This window comes from Lontra canadensis, unplaced genomic scaffold, assembly GCF_010015895.1.
Source record: "Lontra canadensis isolate GAN:19392208 unplaced genomic scaffold, GSC_riverotter_1.0 scaffold7, whole genome shotgun sequence".
In the NCBI taxonomy this organism is placed as follows: domain Eukaryota; kingdom Metazoa; phylum Chordata; class Mammalia; order Carnivora; family Mustelidae; genus Lontra; species Lontra canadensis.
The window spans coordinates 14,005,682-14,029,389 of NW_022631001.1; the positions used below are offsets into that span (position 1 = coordinate 14,005,682).

At 43.2% G+C, this 23,708-nt stretch overlaps 1 protein-coding gene across 9 annotated transcripts in view; it reads left to right on the forward strand.

Moving 5' to 3' along the window:
• Nucleotides 1–2,745: 2,745 nt before the first annotated feature.
• SYTL2 (synaptotagmin like 2) overlaps nt 2,746–23,708 on the forward strand; it is a 66,707-nt gene continuing 45,744 nt past the window's right edge. For 7 of the 9 annotated variants that reach the window (XM_032852893.1, XM_032852902.1, XM_032852904.1 and 4 more), the window contains exons 1-3: nt 2,746–2,947; nt 17,234–17,385; nt 18,999–19,131. In XM_032852893.1, coding sequence (XP_032708784.1) covers nt 2,835–2,947; nt 17,234–17,385; nt 18,999–19,131 — 398 coding nt within the window. In that variant the 5' untranslated portion in view covers nt 2,746–2,834. The remainder of the gene's footprint in view (nt 2,948–17,233; nt 17,386–18,998; nt 19,132–23,708) is intronic. The other 2 variants (XM_032852907.1, XM_032852908.1) reach the window with 1 other exon arrangement.

Sequence of the window (23,708 nt, forward strand, 5' to 3'; positions counted from 1 at the left end):
GGTTTCAGCCCTTCCCTCCTTTCTCTGTAAAATTAAGACATTGCTCTTTGTCTCACTGATTTTGGGGAAAAACCTTTAACTCTTGGAAGCTCTTATGCAGAAGCACTGGTTAGCTTGCGGTTGTACATGAAGGTGTAGAAACCAGCATTTCCTCCTTCAGCAATGCTCCTAGTTACCACCGCTGGACAACCTGAGTTGTTTCTCTCCTTTTATCTCTTCCTGTCCTGCACTCGTTGACTTTAAAAACAGTCTCTCACTGAACCATATGTCGTCATCCATGGTTCTCCAAAAGTGGCCTAAATTCAGGTCCTTGCTGGCCTCTGAGGTCTAAGGAAGTTACTTTGCATCAAAGAAGCTATTCTGCAGGAAAGAATCGACAGCCGTCTGCTGGTGAACTTGTCTACTTGGATGAGGTTCATTCATTTACTTACCTACTTCTTCACATTCAGAGACTCCCAGTCAAATGGGAGTGACTGAAGGAAGATAAATAATTATAGCGGTGGAGGTGGGTATAAGGAGAAGAAAGTGTTTGTGTTAGTCAGGCTCCCACAACAGAAGGATTATAGAACAATCCCAAACTTCAGTGGCTTCCAACAACAATTATTTATTTCTTCCCATAATCTCCAGGTCCGCTGGGGTGGCCTTACATACTCCGGGCGGCTCAGGTTCTGGTCTGACCTTACATCTCCTTTGCTGGGACTCAGACTGGAAAGGCAGGAGCTACCTGGGGCAGGCTCTTCTTGGGGCCGGTGGCAGGAGTATAAGCAGCCAAGCCAACCCACACGAGCCTATGCTTGTATCACATTTGTAGCATTCCATTGACCAAAGTCACAGGTCAGGTTCAACAACAGGAAGATAGGGATGAATATCAGCCTACTCTCGTGGCATCATGGTTGCATGGCTATTTCAGGGAGGGAGTGAAGCGTTAGGAGGAATAAGTGAATCTACTTTTAATTCTAGCCGAGGTAGTTAAGGAAGGTTTCCTGGAGATGGTAACTTTCATCTTTGAAGGGTGAGTATTTTTCAAGATGAGCAAACAGGCACCGACTTATAGAAATGCATGTACATTTTAGTACATTCTTAATATTTGAGTAGTCAGTGTGAGCTACATGCAGAGAGCCTCAGGAATATAAAACAAAGGTCATCAGAATACCTGTTTTTGAACTTTATAGTTCATAGGGGAGATCGGAGAGAAATAGAACACAAAAGAGAAAAGGGAATGCCATGACCAAGTACACTCTTATTTGGGGGGATAGAACAAAAGTGTGAACTCAGAAAGGAAGCTAGAATATATTTTTAGTTGCTATTTTTGGTAGAGGATGCAAGATACGTGCTGTTTGATTTTCATTATTTCGCTTCATCTTTACAATCTATGAGGGACATCCTACTGGCAGGCAAGTGGGAATGAGAAAGCTGAGCCTCAGAGTGGGAGGTCACTTGCTAATGTGACCGAGGGGATACTTCTCAGGGGTTCTAGTTGGCCAAAGGGAGGAACTTATTCATAAAAAGGACTCAGTGGTACACATACTGTTTTATTCTTAAATGAGACCACCTGAAACTTACTGAATACTTGATTCTTAGTGTCCGCCGTCTGTGAAGCACTGTGTTTGTTAAAGGGCCCCCATCCTGGAGTAGGGGACCTCTGAAGCTCCAAACAGCTGTGAAATTCTGCGTGTCACCTTCTCATTGTACATGGGTTTGAGTGGCCTCCAAGGAAATAAGATTCTTGCCCAAAGTCCTACTTAAAATCCTCACTTTGGTTGGGGGAGGTTGCCTCTTCCTTTCCCCCAATTTGTCTACCCGTAACAGTAAGTGTTCTTCGTCCTCAGAAATGAAGGGAGCAATCTTGGGGAGTTGCTCTAGATCCAGCAAGGGTGGGAGGTGGGACCAGGTGAAGAATAACAGTCCGCCCTTTGTGCACACTACCTTTACGTGATACCAGCTCATGACCTGTCATTACAGAGCCCAGATACGTTCCCGTGCAACATTCCTACTCACTGAGATGTGAGTGCTCGCAAGTTTTTATTTCTAGTTTCTTACCCATGATCACTTGACAGCTGGAATCACGTCGTCCTGGTCTTACTGACCTTGAGTGTGACTTTTTAGCCTAACATCCCATTATTTTGGAGAGCGAGAACCAGCTCCTTTTTGCAGCCATTGCTTTCCTCAGTGAGTTGTCAAACATCAACAGGCATTTTGTGTGCTCTCCATCTTGGCATTTTGGAATTGAGTAGAAGCGTGTTTCATGACCCGTTTGCTCAAGAAGCTGACCAAACCGGTTTCCTTGATCTCGGAGACCATCTCACTGGTCATCCTCTTTCCCCAGGCACGTTTTAAATCTTGTAAAAACGAGCAATGCTTACAGAACTGCCTCACACTGTCTCACGTTCACTGTCTCCTGATTCCCCAGGTGTCACGAGATGCTCAAATGTTGCTGCCTCTCCTCGAGTTGATGACCCGGATGCAAGACGAATGAACTGCGTCTGATAATAAACTGAGTCTAAGACTGGTCCAGAGTGGGAGTGTGAGTAGGAATGCCACTGTGGGAACAAGTGACCTGGCTGGTAAGGAATGCAACGTCCTTCTGAGAGCCTCCTCTCCACATCGTCCCACAGACCACCGCTTCCCCACTGGAAAGGGCGTGGAGGACTTTGCAATCAGGCACCTAAAACCTTGGCCAAGCCAACATAAGACTTTTGCTGCAGAACTGAACAAGACATTACTTCATTTAGTTTTTTTTTTTTTTTTTTTTGCATCTTCTAATCATTGAGCAACAGGCATAGTTGTTTTGCTTTGAGAACTGTAAGCCAGATTCATTGCTCTTCATTTTGTGTATGATTTTCAAAATGATTGACTTGAGCTTCCTGACAGAGGAGGAGCAAGAAGCCATCATGAAGGTGCTGCAGCGGGATGCTGCCCTGAAGAGAGTTGAAGAGGAGAGAGTCAGGTAAGGGCCTGGGAGGTCCCCTGGCATGGGGGAAGGAGGGACAGTCTGTCAGAAGATGGGACACGTTCTCTTCTCAGCCATAAGTGGAAATTCTGACTTGGAGCTTGAACTTACAGGTTTTAGGTTTTAGGTTACTCCCTGGATGGGCCTTCTTTCCTTCTTAGTGTCTCTTAATTAATCCCTTAGGACTCCTGCCAGAAATAGTCTTTTTTTTTTTTTTTTAAAGTTTTTATTTGTTTATTTGACAGACAGAGATCACAAGTAGGCAGAGAGGCAGGCAGAGAGAGAGGGGGAAGCAGGCTCCCTGCTGAGCAGAGGGCCCAATGTGGGGCTCGATCCCAGGACCCTGGGATCGTGACCCGAGCTGAAGGCAGAGGCTTAACCCACTGAGCCACCCAGGTGCCCCCTGCCAGAAATAGTCTTAAACGAAACCCCTGTAATTTATTAAATACTGAATTAAAAATGAAGTCTATACAAACACATACATACATCTACATACATATATTTGAATGTGTGCGTATTTATATCTACCTTTTAAAAAACTGAATCATGAGCTAAATTGAAATTTTTTTTTAAATTGAAAATTTTTTTAAGATTTTATTTATTTATTTACAGACGGAGATCACAAGTAGGCAGAGAGGCAGAGAGAGAGAGAGGGGGTGGGAAGCAGGCTCCCCACTGAGCAGAGAGCCCGATATGGGGCTTGATCCCAGGACCCTGAGATCATGGCCTGAGCCGAAGGCAGAGGCTTTAACCCACTGAGCCACCCAGGTGCCCCTGAAAATTTTTTTTTAATTCCTAAGATTTTTAAAAGAAAATAAATCCGGAAGTAGCTCACATTTCTGCATACTTTGAGAAATGTTTGAATTGGTTTCAACAGCAATTGAAATTGGCTCTGACTGAGCCACTCTTTCATCTGTGTCTCACAAGAAGGAGTGGCAGCTTTGACATGTGCTAGCTGAGAGGAGCCCACATGTTCCATGTCGACATTCCCTCCACTTTCCACTTACCCACAGGGTTGGTAGAAGTAGAGTGAGAGCAGGATGCCAAAGAAGTGGGCTTGAGCCCAGGCCCTGCCATCTGTTACCTGTGTAACCTTGGGCTTTGAAGACCTTGAAAGGCTTCTGGAATGTGAGTTGGTGTATTAACTGCATAATCCCCATCCCAGGAGTTATTTGAAAGGAGCATAAGCCATGTTCCTATTTCCTGAGACACAAGACCATGAGTAATGGATCTATTGGCACCATTTCCCATATTTTGACCCTAATCAAACATGCTGAAATTCACTCTAACCCTTCAGAGCATCTATTTATGGCTACTAATAATAGTTCATGAGACAGTGCTTAAAAAACTAATGATTCACAAATGACAGCAATGAACAGATTGCAAAGGGCATTTTTCTGATTTCAAACACACTTGTGCAGTTGGTAGGGGCTCAGGGTGGGATATAATTATGCCTCCTTGATGTGTGAGGAAGTTGACTTTGAGACAGGTCAGGTGACTGACTTGCTCAAGCTCATACAACCCATAGGTGTCAGGATTGAGAGTCACATTCTGGTCTTCAGGTCCTCATGCACTAACTCTACCACTTTTTTCTGAGAAAACAGTAGCAGACCGGCCATCCTGGCACCTAGCCTTGGAGAACAGGGCGCTGCTTGGTATGAGGTAGGACGCTGAGCTGTGATGGTGACAGGTGCTGGAGAGCCTGAGAATGGGACTCTTTACTAGTCATGCACCTCCCTACAAGCTGCCTGTAGTCTTCTATGCACCGGGATATGGAGTGGGGGGCTGTTCTGCATTCTTAGCAAGTAGGGTGTCTTGAGTATTTTTATCCATGAGGGGCAAAATTTACCCTAATCCTCCCTCAGAGCCTTTTAGTAACACTGATCCTTTACCCAAATACAGTTTATAAAGCCCTTTCATGAATGATGTCCTACGTTTCCTCACAACCATGCTGAGAGTTGGTGAGGCAGGACTGTTACACCCATTTTAAAAAATACGGAGTGAGGACAACACAGAGACAATACTAGCTGATTCTTAAAGCATGGTGGGAATTCCTTTATCTTCTCAGGAGACAAGACAGGGAGACTTGGAAAGAAAGTGGTGGAGCAAAGATGGCCCTGGGTCCCTCTTCCTACGTCAGGATGTGGGGACTGTAACTACTGGGTTGCTGAATTCCTTTGATTCCTCCACTGATCAGTTGTCATGTGTGGTCTGCAATTCTGTGTCCTCTGTTGAGCTGGGTTAGGAAGAGAGCTTTGTCCTCCCCCTCTTAAATGCACTTGGCCCTTGGGACTGCAGGCTACTGAGTCTTCCCTGGAGTTGTGGGTTTGAGTGGAGGTGTTTTACAGGCATCTGCGTGGCTGATAGAAAAATCCTCCAGAAATGTCAAATTCTCGCTGGAACTGGGCTTTGTAAGGGGTGTAAGCATATAGCCTCTGGTACCAGCTGTCAGCAGCCCCAGTGACAGGGAGTCCCTTAGTCAAAGCAATGGGTTTGCAGACTCCCTTTCTGTTCGCTCTTTCTCAGGGTGCTCCAGCAGCTGCTGCTGCTGCCTTTTTTTTTTTTTTTTTTTTTTTTTAAGATTTATTTATTTATTTATTTGAGAGAGAGTGAGAGAGCATGAGAGCGGGGCGGACTCGATCCTGGGACTCTAGGATCATGACCTGAGCCGAAGGCGGTCGCTTAACCAACTGAGCCACCCAGGCGCCCCGCAGTTGATGCTTCTATAAACTGATAATGAGAAGTCTTGGGGTGGCAAAAAAATCAAGTGTGAGTCAAGCCCCGTGTACTACCACCACGCTGGGGAAGTTTTTAGTTAGGCATCAAGCACCTGATGTAGACTCAGCCACAGATAGGTTTAGGACTCTGGTCCTGGGGAGGAGTGATGGTGCATGGTGGATGGGGAATGGGGCAGCCAATGAGCGTGAAGCCCGTAGGGGGTGGACACAAAGAGGTGCAGCCCGTGGCCTGGCCTGCTTCACATAAAGAGAATGGCGCTCTTACCCCTCTTTGATTTAGGACTGAAGGGACTTGTGGTTATGGGTCTGAGGCTTTCTGCCCCTAGGCTGGTGGAACTAGATCTCTGGTCTTTGAAAATGCTGTTCTGTAGGCTTTTGCTTGCAGCCCCTTTGCCAGCCTCTGGCTGGTTGTCTTTGACTGTTGCATTAGCTTTCCCTATAGCCTGACAGCTCTGGAAAGATTTTTTGGTCCCTATCAGTCATTTTACAGACGATGAAGAAGGTAAAGCCCAGAGAGGGAAAGTGACTAGCCCAGGGCCAAACAGATAATCCCTGCCAGAGCCGTGGTAAGACCAAGCTCTCAGTCCGGTGCTATTCCCTCCACCCCATGCTGCTATTATTGCCCTTTGCAGTTTGGGAAGCTGCAAGCTATCTTTGTTAATCATTGGTTAATTGTGAGGCACTGTCTAGGAGGTATTATAGTAGCCATAATCAGACACTCCAGAGGGCTTGAAGTGAATCTCAGTGGGTTCACAAAGCATCATATTCAGTTAGGGTCAAAATCATTGGTATTCTTTCTTCCACAAGACTAGGGAAGGAGTCCCCTGCTTAACCTTGGAGTCAAAAGTGACATGAGTTTGAATCCTCTCCTCACCACTGATCACCACTGATCATTGTGGTTCACTGGACAAGTTACTTAACCTCTCTGAGCCTTAACCCAGAGACTGAGAATGACCATTAACACCAAACCCAAAGGATTAGAGTGAGGATTAAGTAAGATAATTCTTAATCTTAGCACGTAAGAAGTGATAGACATATTTCCATTCCCTTATTCCCCACTTCACCTCTGCTTCTAAAAAAGGGCAGAATTCTATGCTTGATAATCTGACTCCTTAGGAGGAAATTACTCCCCAAACTCTCCATTATTTAATGCAGTGAAGTTTAATCAAGCATCTACTAAGTACAGGGAACTTCTCTGGACAATGATATGAAGAGAATTCTATGGTCATTAAAATATGGTCCCCGCCCTCAAGGAAACTGACCTTCATCAATAAATTATTCATTATCCATAAATTATTTATTATATATTTATATATAGTATATAAATATTATCAATAAATTATTTATTATCAATAAATTGATAATCCACCTAATGGATTATCAATTGCACATTTAAAATCTCAGCTTTGTTTCCCTAACATGATTTTACAGTTTCCCAATACTTCTCCCTAGCTGGTGTGTGGTTTTAGAAACACAAATCATAATTCTGATATTGGCTTAAGCAAAGCATCATTAGAAAGGCAAACCTGGGTTGCTTGGGTGGCTCAGTGGGTTAAGCCTCTGCCTTCAGCTCAGGTCATGATCTCAGGGTCCTGGGATTGAGTCCCACATCGGCCCTCTGCTAGGCAGGGAGCCTGCTCCCCCACCCCTCTACTTGTGATCTCTCTCTCTGTCAAATAAATAAAATCTTAAAAAAAAAAAAAAAAGAAAGGCAAACCTGCCACTATAAATCAGACTGATCTTTCGAATGCTAATTTTTTATGGACTGTGGAGTATGATTCTCCTGCAACTCTGAGAGGATCTCACTAATGCAGTGAAGCACTATTGCCCACTCAGACCAGGTGCTGCCTCCCAGTGTCTTTCAGTGCAGCTCTAGGTGAGATTTCACGTTCGCGCTGAAATCTGTTTGCCTTTCCTGACATATCCAGGGCTTCCAGTTGTTCACAACCATGCTCATCTGAGACATTGTGCAGATGACTTCATCTCTGTGTTACCTCCGGTCTGATTTCATGAATGAGAAAGAGGAGTGTCACCCAGGGGAAGTAAACGTTCAGTTCCCAAATCACTCTACCTGTTTGTGGTAGAACATGGACTCAACCCAAGGGAACAGCCCCTATGGTGTCTCAAGAGGCAGCTAGAAGAGATACCTGTCCCAGGTCACGGCCGCCCTGCAGCTGTGTTTCCCGCTGCGTCTCTGGGCACAGTCTTTACCATGCGTGGATATTCAGCTCGCTCCCTAACTGCTGGAGACGTTCCATAGACCAGCAGTGAGGCAGACATCAGGATAGATTCTTTCTCTCTTCCTACCGCCTCTTCTTTTTAAGAAACACCATTCTGCATACACATATGTAATTTTAGTCTTTTATGGTTTGAAAATGAGACACTCTAAAGGTGGTGTTTCCTGTGCTTGGCGTCATACTGTCAGCAGGATATCCCAACACCACGCCTCCCACCCCCGTGCACACAGAACCACATTGCCAGGACGGGCATTCTTGCCATAGATAGCATCTCAACCGTGACCACATCTTATGATTCTTAGCTGTTCCCCTAAGACCTAGTTTTTTATTTTTATTTTTTTCCTAAGTAAAGGCAGTTGGCATTGAAGAACTGCTTCCCAGGACCTCTGGGGTGTTTTCTGTCAGAGCCAAGAGTAGAGGAACCAACATTTGTCAAGAAACCATATTGTATACAGAGCTCCACATACATTTGCCCCTTTCAGCTACATAGCCGTAGCAGCTGAACCTGCTTAACACTGAGGAAGTGAGGTAGAAGAGGTTAAGCTCCTGCATGATTGAAGCCTTGTGCCTCACAGTGCAAAGCCTGTGCTTTCCACCTGCTGTGCTGCCTCTCAGCAGATGGTAGGGATTTACGATGTGTCCACAACACAAGGGACACATGTGTCCTCCCATCTTGCACTGTGAGGAACATTTGCAATTTATTTCATTCTCACATGTGTTGGTTTTCAGATTCTCTTTCAAAGGTTAATTCCTTTGTAGAGTGAAGTGTGATGGTGATCTTAGACACCAACATCATGTTTGGCTCACTCAGGATGGAGTAGCAGATACAGCCTTGACCAGGAGCCTGCATGGGTTTTGGTCCTTGCTCTGTGTGACTTTGGGCAAACCTCCTAACTTCTTTGGCCCCGGAATACTTTCAATTCACACAGTATAACCATCTAGTCTAGAATATACTGAGGGGTTAAAAAAAAAAAAAAAGGCTGGGGAATGGGCCAGTTAGCCTCTCTGGACAGCCTGCTGGTTCTTATCTAGTTGACTAGATGACATCAAACAGGTAGGCCTTTGCCAAATCATGATGAGTAGCTGAAAGCTGGGGTGTGTTGTGTAAATAAAAAGGGGGAAAAGAGGATAGGCTAAGGGAAAACTGTTGAGGCCAGCCTGGAGGGTGTCCCTGCTTTTCTGGCTTTCCTCTGGAAGTGCTCACACTCTCTCTCTGCAACACCGGAATTGAGACAGGCATCGGGCTGTCTAAAACGTTGAATTTTTTATGCACAATTCTGAGAATATGGCTGGTATTAGTGGGGATTAATGAACTGTGAACTATGAACTATAAAGGGGATTAATGAACTAATGAACAAATGAACAGATATGGCCTTTAGCATAAGGAGGAGACAAGATGGCTGTCTTTTACAATTGACTAAATTCTTTGTATGTGATGGTGAAATTGTAGGTATTAAATGAGATGATGCATGTTAGGTGACTTGCACAAGGCTAGTAAAAAACATGCTTTGTGTGTATTAGCCAAAAGAATGGGGGCATGTCCTGTCTGGAGGACGAGCAGGACCCTGTCCTGTCTGGGATGAGGGCTCTTCCTCTAGCTTCACTTAAGCCCACCAGCCTTTGGGTGTTAAGTGGACCTCTTCTCCAGCCTCAGCTCTCTCCTATGCTCCGTGTGCCTATGTGCATAGGATGGTAAGGGATGAAAACTGGGATCTTAAGAAACATCTTTTTCTCACTTCAACTAAATGGTATAAGAATTAGAGAATCAAATGCCATTTTTTAAAATAATATTTTTAAAAGATTTTATTTATTTATTTGACACAGAAAGAGAGATCACAAGTAGGCAGAGCAGCAGGCAGAGAGAGAAGAGGAAGCAGGCTCCCCGCTGAGCAGAGAGCCCGATGTGGGGCTCGATCCCAGGACCTTGAAATCATGACCTGAGCTGAAGCCAGAGGCTTAACCCACTGAGCCACCCAAGCGCCCCTCAAATGCCATTTTTTATTGGTACTATTAGAGTTGATGAAAAATGAGACATCAACCCAGGCTGATGGGGAAGATTGTAAGAGCACCATCTAGATGGTGGGATTTTTTTTTTTTAATGATCCTATATCTTTATAAAACCTGGGTTTTAATGTCACACATACATATTCATCTATGAAATATTCCAAATGACTAAGATCAAAAAAGAAATTGATTAAACCTAGCAGGGATTATCATGTGAGGAAAGACATAAATGGCACTTAGTGAATTGGAGTAGTTTCTTATTCTTTTGCCACTTCAGTGATAAACCAGAAACCCCTCCTAATTCCATACTGTAAGGGCTCCCAGCCTTCCAAGGGACTGCGTTTTCGGCTGGCCTGTCTCAGCCAGCGTGTGCTCACGGTGCACACGATCAGGGCTTCCAGACAGTTGTTTGGGCAGGAGCAGGGCCAGAGTAGCACACGGGCACCTACAAAATGCCTCTCAGCCAAACAGCAAAAATTAGTAAATAAACAGCCTCCTGAAGAGGAATCGAGAGCTATTACATTAGGCAGGTTTGTGGTCTCTTTCAACAAGATGATGGCTGATGCCCGATTTCATGTTAGTTCCTATTCTGCTGAGAGTGAGGTGCCCTGCCTCGTCAGGAGAAGTCACTGCCTTTGTGACGGGTATGGTTCACTTAACCCCAGCGGTGGTAGGATCACTCTTATCTCTTGCCTGACTCAGACTGGGGTGGCCATGGAACATTTATGTGTTCTTTAATTTACCCACTTGCCAAACAGTTGTTGGGTATCAGCTCTGTGCTAGGCTCGGTGCTGGGTGCTGGCCTGACAAAGGTGATTAAGACGTAGTCCTCACCTTCAGGGAGTTTGCAGAGTTGACAGGTTAGTGGGTGAGACAGATGTGCAAATAGATCATTGGAATATGGTGTGGTCAGTGCTGGGAGTGCCTGGGGAAAGGCAAGCTGTTGCCCTGTGCCTTGGCATTCAGGGACGTCTTTCCCCTGGCGGTGGCATACGAGCCAGATCTGAAGGATGAGGAGTAATGTGCTGCTCAGTGAAGTGAGGACAGAGATCCTGAGAGAATTCAGGATTTATTGGCTTCCTACCAAGATGGAGGCACTGCTAGGGGCTTTTAGGTAAACACCTCATTTAATCACCTCAGAAGTCCTGGAAGTAGGTCATAGTTTCCTGTCTTTACAAAGAACTGAAGCTTCAAGGGGTGCAGTAAGCTGCCCAGGTAGCATATAGGAAGGGCCAGAGCTAGGATTTGGACCTGTTTGGGAGAGTCTAAAGCTCATAGTCTTTCTGCCAGGCCCTTCTGCTTCTAATGTTTAGGGAGGTCAGAAAGAGCAATTTGGAGAATAGTAAGAAATCTAGAGTACTGGCAAGTAGAGTCTGAGGGTTAGTGCTGGAAAATGAACCTGAAAACGCAGCCTGAAGCCAGGCGGTCAGGGGCCTCATATGAAATGTATTCACTCCACAAGTACTAAATAAAATCCCACTATTTTCCAGAGACACCAAGCAAAGATATATGGAGTACAGGCTATGCTGCTGCGGCTCATTTTCTAATCAGGGAACATGGGAAGGACTTCTCTCTTCTGGAATTGAACTCAAACTTGGTCCTTTGGTTGGAGAAGGCAAAAGCTCCATCAGCAGCCCATAGGGGATTGTTTGCCCCATGGAAATCCTTAGGCAATTAGAAACCATTAGAAATGTTTGGTAAGAACCAGGACCTTTCTGATGATTCAAAATCATGAAGTGATGACTCTCTTTGTCAGCATTTGGTGATGACAATGTGTGTCCAAGTGTTGTGATAGGGTGTGTTTGGAATGGAGTCACTTCTACCCAGGTAATTGGGAGAGGAGAGAACGTTCCAGCAGAGAGTGGAACTCTGGGTAAAAAGACACTCTTCAGGCACACTTAGGAGAGAGGAAATGTACTTGCTAGAATCCCTCCTTTTGCCCCACTCCCAGGTATGTCAGTGTGCAGTGCTTACACGCGGCCCTGATGTCACCTTGGTGTGGCCATAAAACATGTTCTCTGGCTAAGACACATAGATTTGCTACTTTAGGAAGGGTGCATATTAGCTTGAACGACAATCATGAAACCTTCTTAGATTTCATAGTACAGTACCTTCCAAAAGTTCAAAGTCAGCTTAAGGCTTTTATACCCCTTTATTCTATGACTATGTTCTAGAGTTTGTGATTCTCATTTTATTGAGATGGATGGAGAGATGTGGTGTTTAAAAGACTTATCAAGTAGAGGGCTGGCTGAGAAGATTGCAGAGTAGGAGGACCCTAAGCCTGCCTCTTCCCAAGGATACAAGTAGATAACACTCCCATCTGCATAAATAACCCAGAAAGTAACCTGAAGACTGGCAGAACAAATTCCACAACTAAATGGTGAAGAGGCTAGATCAAAGAAGGTAGAAAGGGCCAAAACCTGGTCTCAGAGTGAAGTGGACTGGGGCCATCTGCAGTACAGAGGGAGCTGGTGGCACAGAGGAGAGTGAAAAACAGACTTTCACACTGGAGAACCCACAAACTGGAGAATGAATCCCCATAATATTTGCCTTTGAAAGTGAGAGGAACTGAATTTGTGAGTTCTTAAAGCCAGTGGGACTTAAAGCCTGGAACTTTAGAAATCAGGGGCTTGGCTCGGGTGAGAGCCTGGAGGGCATTAGGAAGCTGAGGCCCCAGCATTAAAGAAACAGCACACAAACAGCCCAAATATACAGCTAGAACCAGCAGTTTGAAAACACCGAGGGAAGACAGGAGGGAGTGATTTGCTCATCTCAGAGCATGGCTTGTGGCTCCAAGAGACAAGAATCATGGAGCAACCCCTCCAGGAACAAAGGAGCTGGCAGGTGCCATTTACCTCCCCTGCTCCCCAGCATGAACAACAGCCACCTGCAGGAACCAGCCTGGCTCTGACACTTGTTTACCTAGCTTGTTTACACCAAGACACACCACCCTGTGCTTTGGTGGAGCCTCCCTTTTCAGTCACACTTGCCCTGGTTTCAGCACTGTGGGCCCCTCCCCAGGAAGACCAGTGCAAATCTTGCCAACATCACATCTCCCCACCCAGACATTGTGTGGGACATCAGTTCCAGCTGCAGAGGGAGCAGGTTTCATTTTGCAAACAGACAGCCACACACTTTGTTAAAATGTGCCCCACTCCTGCTGGGGACCAAACACTGCCCATGATAGGCAAAGAGAGCCTGTGCAGACAACTGGACTAAAGGAAAAAGAGGTCAAGGCTCAATAGCAGAGGATACCAACACACCTAGGAAACATTCCCTTTGCCAGGCGCTGGGGAACAGGACATGCACTGCAGGTCACTACAGGACCTCTTCTTCATGAGGCTATTATTATCAAGAGCAAGAGAAGGAGCTGATGTTTCTAACACAGAAACAGACACAGAAAATCAGTCAAAATGAAGCAGAGAGGTATCTCTCAAATGAAAGAGGAGGACCACACCAAGGCACATAGTAATTAAAATGGCAAAAAATAGCTATTAAAAAATGAGTTAGAGCCTATTCTTCTCAAACTATTCCAAAAAATAGAAGAGGAAGGGAAATTTCTAAATGTATTCTTTGAGGCCAGTATCACCCTCTTATCAAAGCCAGATAAGAACACCACAAAAAGTGGTGCCCAGGAGGCTCAGTCTGTTAAGCAGCTGCGTCTGCTCAGGTCATGATCTCAGGGTCCTGGGATTGAGCCCCACATTGGGCTGCCTGCTCAGTGGGGAGTCTGCTTCTCCCTCTGCCTCTGCCCCCTACTTTTTCTCTCTCTCTGTCTCTCAAATAAATAAAATCTTTTTTTTTCTTTTTAAAGATTTTATTTATTTGACAGAGAGAGATTACAAGTAGAGAGAGAGAGAGAGAGAGGAGAAAGCAGGCTCCCTGACCAGCAGAGAGCCCAATGTGGGACTCGATCCCAGGACCCTGAGATCATGACCTGAGCTGAAGGCAGAGGCTTTTAACCCACTGAGTCACCCAGGCAGCCCTCAAATAAATAAAATCTTAAAAAAAAATAAGAACACCACAAAAAAGAGAACTACAGGCCAATATTTCTCATTAATATAGATGCAAAAATCCCCAACAAAATAGTAACAAAAAAATGCCACAATACATTAAAAAAATCATGCATCATAATCAAAGGGGCTTTTCCCTGGGATGCAAGCATGGTTCACTATTCACAAAACAATAAACGTGATATGTCACACCAATAAGAGAAAAGGATAGAAACCATATAATGTCAATAGATGCAGAAAAAGCACTAGACAAAGTATAACATCCATTCATGATAAAAACTTACTGTAATGTAGGTCTAGAGGGAACATACCTCAACATGATAAAGATCTTATATGAAAAACCCCCAGTCAACATCATACTCAATGGTGAAAACCTGAGAACTTTTCCCCTAAAGTCAGGAACAAGACAAGCATGTCCATTATCAGCATTTGTTATTTAACAGAATACTGGAAGTCCTAACAACAGCAATTAGACAACATAAAGGCATCCACATTGTTAGGGAGGAAGTAAAACTCTCACTATTTGCAAATGACATGATACTGTATATACGAAACTGCTCGAATTGATAAATGAATTCAGTAAAGTCACAGGATACTAAATCAATGTACAGAAATCTCTTGCTTTCCTATACACTAATGATGAAGCAGCAGAAAAAGAAACTTAGAAAACAATCCCATTTACAATTAAACCCAAACCAATAAAATATCTAGGAATAAACTTAACCAAACAGGTGAAAGACTTGTACTCTGAAAATTATAAAACACTGGTGAAAGAAATTCCGCATAATTCAAAGAAATAGAAAGACATGCCGTGCTCATGCATTGGAAGAATAAAGATTGTTAAAATGTCTATACTGCTCAAAGCAATCTACATATTTAATATAATCCCTATCAAAATATAACAGCACTTTTCACAGAACTGGAACAAACAATCCTAAAATTTGTATGGAACCAGAAATGACCACAACCAGCCAAAGCAGTTTTGGGAAAAAACAAAAACAAAAACAAAAAACAGAACTGGAGGTATCACAAATTCCAGATTTCAAGGTATATTACAAAGCAGTAATGATTTAAACAGTATGATACTGTCATAAAAATAGACATGTAGATCAGTGGAATAGAACAGAAATCTAAAAACAAACCCATAGTTGTTTGGTCAATTAATCTTCAACAAAGGAGGAATGAATATCCAATGGGAAAAAGACTTTTCAGCAAATTGTGTTGTGAAAACTAGACAACCACGTGCAAAGTAATGAAACTGTACCACTTCTTACACCATACACAAAAATAAACTCAAGATGGATTAAAAGGTCTAAACGTGAGATGTGGAATCATAAAAATCCTTGAAGAGAACACATGTGGTAATATCTCTGATCCTGGCCATAGCAGCATTTTTCTAGGTATGTCTCCAGAGGCAAAAGAAATAAAAGCAAAAATAAACTGTTGGGACTACATTAAAAGAAAAAGAAAAAAGTTTCTGCACAGTGAAGGAAACAAACTAAAAGGCAACCTATGAAATGAGAGAAGATATTTGAAAATGACATAAAGGGTTAGTATCCAAAATATATAAAGAACTGATACAACTCAACACCTCAAAAAACAAACAAACAAACAAACAAAAAATGGTCAGAAGACATGATTTTAAATTTAAAAATGTGCAGAAGACATGAACAGACATTTCTCCAAAGAAGACATACAGAAGGGCATCAGACACATGAAAAGATGCTCAATATCATTCATTATCAGGGAAATGCAAATCAAAACTACAATGAGATATCACCTCACACCTGTCAGAATGGTGAAAACTGAAACACAAGAGACATCAAGTATTGGTGAGGATGTGGAGAAAAAGGAATCCTCTTTCACTGTTGGTAGGGATGCAATTGGAAGAGCCTCTGTGGAAAACAGTATGGAGGTTCCTCAAAAAATGAAAAATAGAACTACCCTACAACCCAGTAATTGCTATACTAAGTATTTACCCAAAAAGTACAAAACACTCAGTCAAAAGGATACATGCATCTCTATGTTTGTTACAGTGTTATTTACAATAGCCAAGATCTGGAAGGAGCCAGGTATCCATTGGTAGATGAATGGATACAGAAGAAGTGGTAAATATATACAATGGAATATTATTCAGCCATAAAAAAGAATGAAATCTTGCCATTTGCAACATGTATAGAGCTAAAGAATATAATACTGAACAGATTAAGTCAGAGAAAAAAAAGTCATATGATCTCACCCACATGTGGAATTTCTATACAAAAGAAATGAGCAAAGAAAAAAGAAAGAGGGGAAAAAAAAAAGAGAAACCAAGACACAGACTCTTAACTACAGAGAACAAATTGGTGGTTACCAGAGGGGATGGGGAAATTAGGGGATGTGGATTAAAGAGTACACTTATCATGATGGGGAGAAAAACAACAAAAATAATGACACTTGTCAAGTAAAACACTTTTTTTTTTTTTTAAAGCAAGTGTAAATTAGGGAGATTTAAGGCTGTATTTGTTTGTCCTTACAGGTGTTAGTTTTTCAGTGAGCATAAATGATTGTGGAACCCTTGAAAGCAGTAATTGCACAACTGGAATTTGCCTTTGCCTCTATACCTCCCATCCCCTTACTTCCATAAATTTGATCTTGCCTGCCTCTAGACTACTTTTTCAGTATTCATTTTCCTGACATTAAGAATCAGGGACATCATTCACCCCCCCACACCTCCTTCTCCCTCCCACTTCCCCGCCACGATCCCCCCTCCCACCAGCATGCCTCTGATACACTCATTTCACTAAAACGGAAAGGATTGATGAGCTGATAACTCCTCCACCAGGTATTCATTGGGTATTAGGTGCCAGGCATTGGCAAAGGGCAGTTTTGCATGCATTAGCTAATTTAATCCTCAAAGCAATCCCATGAAGTAGATCAGTATGATGAACCTCTTTTTATAGATAAAGGGACGAAGGCTTAGAGACACTTAATATACCATCTTTCTCTGGGGTATTTGCATTTAAACAGTAGACACAGAAGACTGCAGCCAAAAAGTGAACTGGAAAATTCCAAGCATCATGTGGAGGTCATGGGTGAATTCTTTGATTTTTAAAAAGTGTTAGCCTTCCATCAAAGAGGAATATATATATATATATTTATTTATTTCTTGGTCTTCTAGGAGATGTGTGGTGTCTTCTAAAATATTGAGAGCTTTATTTGTATGTTTACAGATTTCTTAATGCACTGTCCCAGTGAAATCATTTATTTACTGTGGGCTTTCAGCAAAGTAAAGCGCTTTTCCTTTTATAGACGTTTGCCTGAAAAAATTAAGGATGACCAAGAGTTGAAGAACATGAGTGGCCAATGGTTTTATGAAGCCAAGGCAAAAAGGCACAGAGACAGAATTCATGGTGCAGATATCATCAGAGCATCCATGAGAAAGAAGAAGCCCCAGGTAGCAGGTGAGTTGATTTGGCTAGGACGTTTTGAGCCAGCATTTGTTTGGGAAGCCATTGTCAGGAGTTGGGAAGGGTGTTAGAGTCATTACTGAAATCTACGGAGGGAAGTCACTTAGGGGTATGCTTTGCATATGATTAGTCTTTCAGCTCAATATCTTCTTGCCCTGGATTCAGATGGACGAAGGCAGGCCCTGGGTAATATAGAAAAACATTGGAAGTCCTTTAGATACTGTGTTGAGTTGTAGTGGTATAGACAGATGGGTTTATAAGGCATTCCTTTGCTTTTAACTCTGAAGATTTAGAACCATTTCCTCTGAGTAGGAAGACAGGAAGAGATTAGCTTCCCTTTCAACAACTTTGACATCTGGTACATCTTTAATCAGCCAAGTGTATCATTTAAGGGACTGTAAAGACAGTATTTTGAGGGCTTCTTTAGAATTCTGTTGGGTTTATTAAATGGGTATGTTATGCCCTCTCTTTCACTCTGAGCTAGGCAGTCTAAACTTCTACCCCTGAGAAGAGCCCCTGTTTATATCTAGTCTGTACCCAATGAGGAAAATAGCTGTCACCTTTTGAACGTTTGATACATGATAGGAATTTGCTCTCTATTACATGCAACTATAGCAGCAATCTTAAAAAGTAGGTAGCATTGCTCGCATCCCTCTTGATTTTCAACACCATCCAGGCATTCAGAAATCTCAAGAGGTAAAGGTTAGTATTGTGGATTCTATTATGTGACAGAAGAAAGTAGACTTCTGTGTAAAGAGACCTGTGGGGAATACCACCCTGGAATGTGAGTATTTGGGAATCGGGAGCCCTCATATTGCTTCATCTTAACATCAATGTAAAAGCATTCCTGGCACTTACTAGCACTGGGGTCAAAAGCAAGTTTCCTGAGCCTCAGTTTCCAAATCTGTAAACTTGGAAAATAGCAACTTCCTCACAAGGTAATGCAGGCACAAGACAATGCTGTGCCTGGCACTTAGCATAATTACTTAATGCTGATTATTTGAAATGTGCTGGTAAAGAGCCCTGGCTGTTCAGAGGCAAAAAGAAGTCACTTCCTGAAGAGGGAGCATGGAGGTTTTATTGGGAGGGCCCTGGCATCTGAGCTGGGTATTGAGGAGTATGTAGAATTAGAGACTGGGGGAAGGAAGAGACAGTGGAAAAGAACATTCCAGGCTAGAAACATTTGTTCCCCTCTGCATTCCAGAGCCCAGCCTCAAGTCGGACACATTGTTGACATCCAGTAAATGCTTGGTAATGATGGTATCTCTGTCCCAAAGAGAACTAGCTGCCCTGAGCATCTCCTGACCCCAGTTCAGGTGAAATTCACCTAGAGGTGGTCACTGTTTTGCTGGAGTGGTCTCTGGAGTTACCTGCACATTTAAAGGTCCACTCTTAGTCTCAGGAGATTCTGCTTGGGGGAAGCCAAAATCACGTATAATTTTGCAGTTATAATTCTGACCCTGGGGACTCAGACTCATGAATGATTGCCTTGGCACTGCAGGAAGACCTGAAGTTCAGGTTTGAGCTTTGGTGATAAGAGCTTTAAGAGTGTTATAGGTCATGGAGGTGAGAGATAACCTTCCTGACTTCACTGTTTCTTCTTTTAGCCGAGCAGAGTAAGGAGAGAGCAAATGAGGCAAAGGAAAGTTGGGTAAATAACGTGAACAAGGATGCTTTCCTCCCTTCAGAGCTAACTGGTGCTGTGGGAGAGCCAGAAGATGTAGCCCCAGCAAGCCCAAGGTAAGACAGAGCTCACAAGGACAGTCATTGCATGTGGGATTCATGGCTCAGTGTGCTATGAGCACCAACACCAGACTATTCTCACAGGTACTATGAAGTACATATAAGAGAAATCTGGGCCTTAACATGGATAAAACTGAGTACTACTCTTTTCCAGCTTCCAGAATTTCTAATAATTCGGAACGATAAGTAAAACTAAAATGTTGAGGGGGGATTTCTTCCAGCACCAACAATAGCTGGTTTTTCTTTGTATTAATGATTTTACCCTAGAGTGGAATGAAGAGGTACTTCAAAATAAATATACTCACTTCAGAGAAGAGGTGAATAATGATCAAATTGTCATAGCATGGTGTGATGGCAAAAGCTCAAACACGGGAACCAGACATGAATTCAAATCCTAAATGTGCCATTTATTAGCCACTTAATGATGGGCAAGTCATTTAACCTCTCTAAGTCTCTTTTATTAACTATGGATAGGAATGATAATATAGACCAGGAAAAGCTGTAGTGAGAATTAGTGGTAACATATGTAGAATACCTCACACATAGTAGGTGCTAAGTAAATGGCTCTTCAGGATGCAGGTTGTCCTCAATATTTCAGTCTGATCGTGTTGGTGTTTTCCATACCTGTTACCATCTGTCCGGTCAAAGTGTACATTTGAACCTGATCGTGGAGCTACATTGCCACAGATGTTTTGATGATTTGCTTTTAGGTATGTAGAGATCTTCCCATTAGTGTTCATCCCTTGGGACTTTGGTTGTTACCCTTTGGTGGGAAGGCAGGTGCATTTTCTCTGTAGCTCCTCAGTGGAGATGATTCAATTCAGAGTCTCCAGCAGGGCTGAAGTCCACAATTTTCCTGATGGTACAGCCACCGAGTCAAGTGCTAAGTCTGAGGCACCTGGGGAACAGAGGTGTTCCCAACATAGTTTACAGGTGAGGGAGAGGGTCTGTAACATAGGCATCAATAGACATTTCAGAGCTGAATATGACTAAAGTTACATCACATAGACAAGGGAATACTGATTCTATTAAGGCAACCATTGTCTATTTCCCTGTTGGAGAGGATTCACTTTGTTTTCCGTGGGTGGTAGACTGGACTGTTTCCCCTCTGGGCTGATTCGTAATGTTCTGTTATGTCTGTAGAGGCCATGTTGGCTAGAAGTTAAACAGTAAGTAGCCACTAGGTGATTTTGTGACCTTGTACTAGAAGTGACTTAACTTCTTGGGCCTTTGGTTCCTCAACTGTAAGATGGGATGATAATGATTTGCCAGCAGGATTATTGAGAATTTAATTAGCTAGTAAATGTAGAATTCCTAACATGGTCAACAGCACATAGTAGGCATTCAGTGAATGGAAGTAGGGGCTCTCACAGAGAGTGAGAGCCTACCCCTGCCAGCTCCCTTTGGTGACTCCCCATTCACCAGCAGTCCCCCAGTGGGATAAAGGAAATCCTTCCATAGGGAAAGATGAGACCTGAAGTATTAGAAACTCCAGGAGTGAGAATGAGAACACAGTCATTTAGAATGACCATCAAGGAGCTGACAGAAGCTCCTAAGAGCAAGTTTGATAGGGATCAAGGATATCAGAACACTGACTGACTAGGCGAGGTGGATATAAGTCCCACAGAAGGAGGAAGGAGATTTGGGGATATCAGAAGACCAACTTAACTCACTGAACAGTTTTGTGTGGGTCAGACTTCCTGTCCTTCTCCCAAGAACTCATTTCTACTCAAAGGCCCTGGGGGACAGAGGCACCACTGCCCTCCTAGCCCAGCTCATTTTCTTCATGACCTCAGGCAGTCTGGTGGGTGTATCTCCCCTCTTCCTCAGTTTGAAGCTACTAATACAGCTTCCGCAATTCATGTCTCCAGTATTTCCTGCATTCCTTGTGTGACCTCAGACGAGTCTTTCTGGTCTCATCTATAAATCAGAGCAGAGCTGCCTCACCAGGATATTATGAGATTAAATGAAAGGAGATGTGGGAACCACTTAGCATTTCACAGGAAGAAAGAAAATTGGCAATTTCCAGTGGCTTTTTAATTATGTGATCGTAACATAGATGAGGTATGGTCGAGAAGGCAAGAATAAAAATGTCAGATGCATCTAGTTTGCTTCCCTCATTACGTGACCTGGGTGGTAATCATCCAGAACTGTGGAAGGGGCTGATGTATGCTTCCTCCTTCCCATGTCAGAAACTACTACTTGACTCAGTGTCAGGTCCTTGCGGTGTTTCTCACTTACACTTTAACCTTTGGGAACTGGGTGTGTTAAGTGTATTTTGGGGCTTGTTCTTTTAGAGTAATTGAACTTTAATAGAATGACTCAGTACCTGTCAATATTTTCTTAGCTAGGAGTCAGGTGTCTGGGAGTGTTGTGAGGCAACAGTGACTAGAAATTGAAGTTTCTGAAGGAGTTTTTCTTTCTTTCTTTCTTTCTTTTTTTAAATTTAAATTCAATTAGCCAACATATAGTACATGTAGTGTTCAATAATTCATCAGTTGCATGTAACACCCAGTGCTCATTATATCACATGCCCTCCTTAATGCCCATCATCTAGTTACCCCTCCCCCCCGACTCACCTCCCCTGCCGCAATGCCCAGTTTGTTTCCCATCATTAAGAGTCTCTCATGGTTTTTCTCCCCTCTCTGATGACTTCCCATTCAGTTTTCCTCCCCTCCCTTATGATCCTCTGCATTGAAACTAAAAGGTAGTATGCTGAGTGAAATAAGTCAATTGGAAAAAGGCAATTATCATATGGTTTCACTCATATGTGGAATATATGAAGGAATTTTTCTAATAGACTCTGTGGCAAGATTCCTTCTTTCTATGAGCACAATTCTGTGTGGTCCTGCCTGGGAAGAACTTAATCGCTGTGGGTGCCCAGCATGAACTCAACTACCATCCCATACCTGTGTTTTTCACAACTCATCTTTGTTTGCATCTGTCACATGAGGAAGCAGAGAGAGGCTTGATGAACAAAGGATCAGAGAATGAGGTTTTCTTTAGATTGGCAAAGGAAAGACTCCAAATACTTACAGTTCCAATGCTGGTTGCTGAATTTTAAGGGCAGTGTTGGTTCCAACTGTGGTAAAAGACTAGTGTATTCATTTCCTAAAATGTGTGTATTTCTAGTCATCACAGATTAGTACCTTTTATAAAATATAACAGAAAAAAAATACAGAAAGCAACAAAGGCATGCAAAATATAAACCATGTGCTAGGATGTCTCAGCAAATTGCTATAAATGATTCTAAATGCATACTCTCAATTTCTGTATTTAGCTCATTTTGAACCAGTAACAATTCTCAGACTGACACTGGTCCATGAACCACACCTTATAGCACATGTCCTTTCCATAATAGTCCAGAGGGCATGGCTAGGCCAAAGTGGGGAGTACACCATAAAGATGTGAGAAGCTCTTCCCATGGGGTCAGGACCCTACCATAAAGAAGGTGTAACATGTCTTGACTATGAAGGGAGACCTGCTCTGGAATGAGAAGGCCTTCTTTTGCTACTTGAGATCACATGTCCTATGAAATAAGGTTGGGCACCCTGGGCAACGCTGAAAGTCTAGTAGCATCTCTACTGACAAGGGCCATGGATGTCCCCACTGTTGGTGCTTCTTTGGTCTGAAGAAACCTGGAAATGGACTGGTCTTATAGTTTCTGTCTCTCTGTCTAACCTCTTCCTTGAAGATAGTCTCTATGAAGACTGGAATAGTTTATATTGTCTTAGCTCTGTGGCCTCACATGGGGACAGTACTCTAAAAAGAAAAAAAAAAAAAAAGATAGTTTCTCAAGTGTGTCCCAAGCTTCCCAATTCTTTCTTCCTTCTGATTCCTCTTCCTACACCCTTTCCCCTCCCACATCCCTCAGTTGCCTGGTAGCCTCTCCTTTCTCCTCTAAAGGGATACATTCCACTTAAAGGAATACTTGACATTGTAATAACTTAAGCCTGTGTGGATGGAAATGTTGAGTTTCTTGTCTTTTCTCAGGGGTCACCCTACTGAAACATGAGTCTGAGCATGTTTGTGACATCCTAACACACCAAGTCGTTCTTATCATGTGATGTGTAATGCAGATGAGGGCATTTCATTGAAAGGAAGCAGAGGTCTGTCACATGCCTGTCTCCAACACTGTGTGGATTTTCTGCTGGGAGGACTTCCAGTTCCTCAGGGTTTCTGAAGATTAAAGAATTACCTTTTGAATACAGAAAGGTCAGAGGCTTCAACCATAGGAAGCAAGGTGTTAGATGCTGAGAAGACTATGTTAGGGGCTGTGGGCATCTGAGTCAGGGAAGCTTCTAGAGATAGTTACATGTAGGGCAATGCTTGAAAGATGAGAAGGATTATGGCAGGTAGGCATGGGGAAAGAACAATACAGACAGACAGGATGATGTGGGGGTCTGGCATGTTGGAAACGTGGAAAGGGTCTAGTCTGGTGGGTATGCTGTGTGAGTGGTGGGCAGTCAGGCTGGAGGAGGAGGCTGGGCCCAGATTGTCAAGAGCCCTGTGTTGGCCAAAAGGTTATACTTTTTCCTTAAGTCACTAGAAGCCATTAAATGACTTTTTGATCA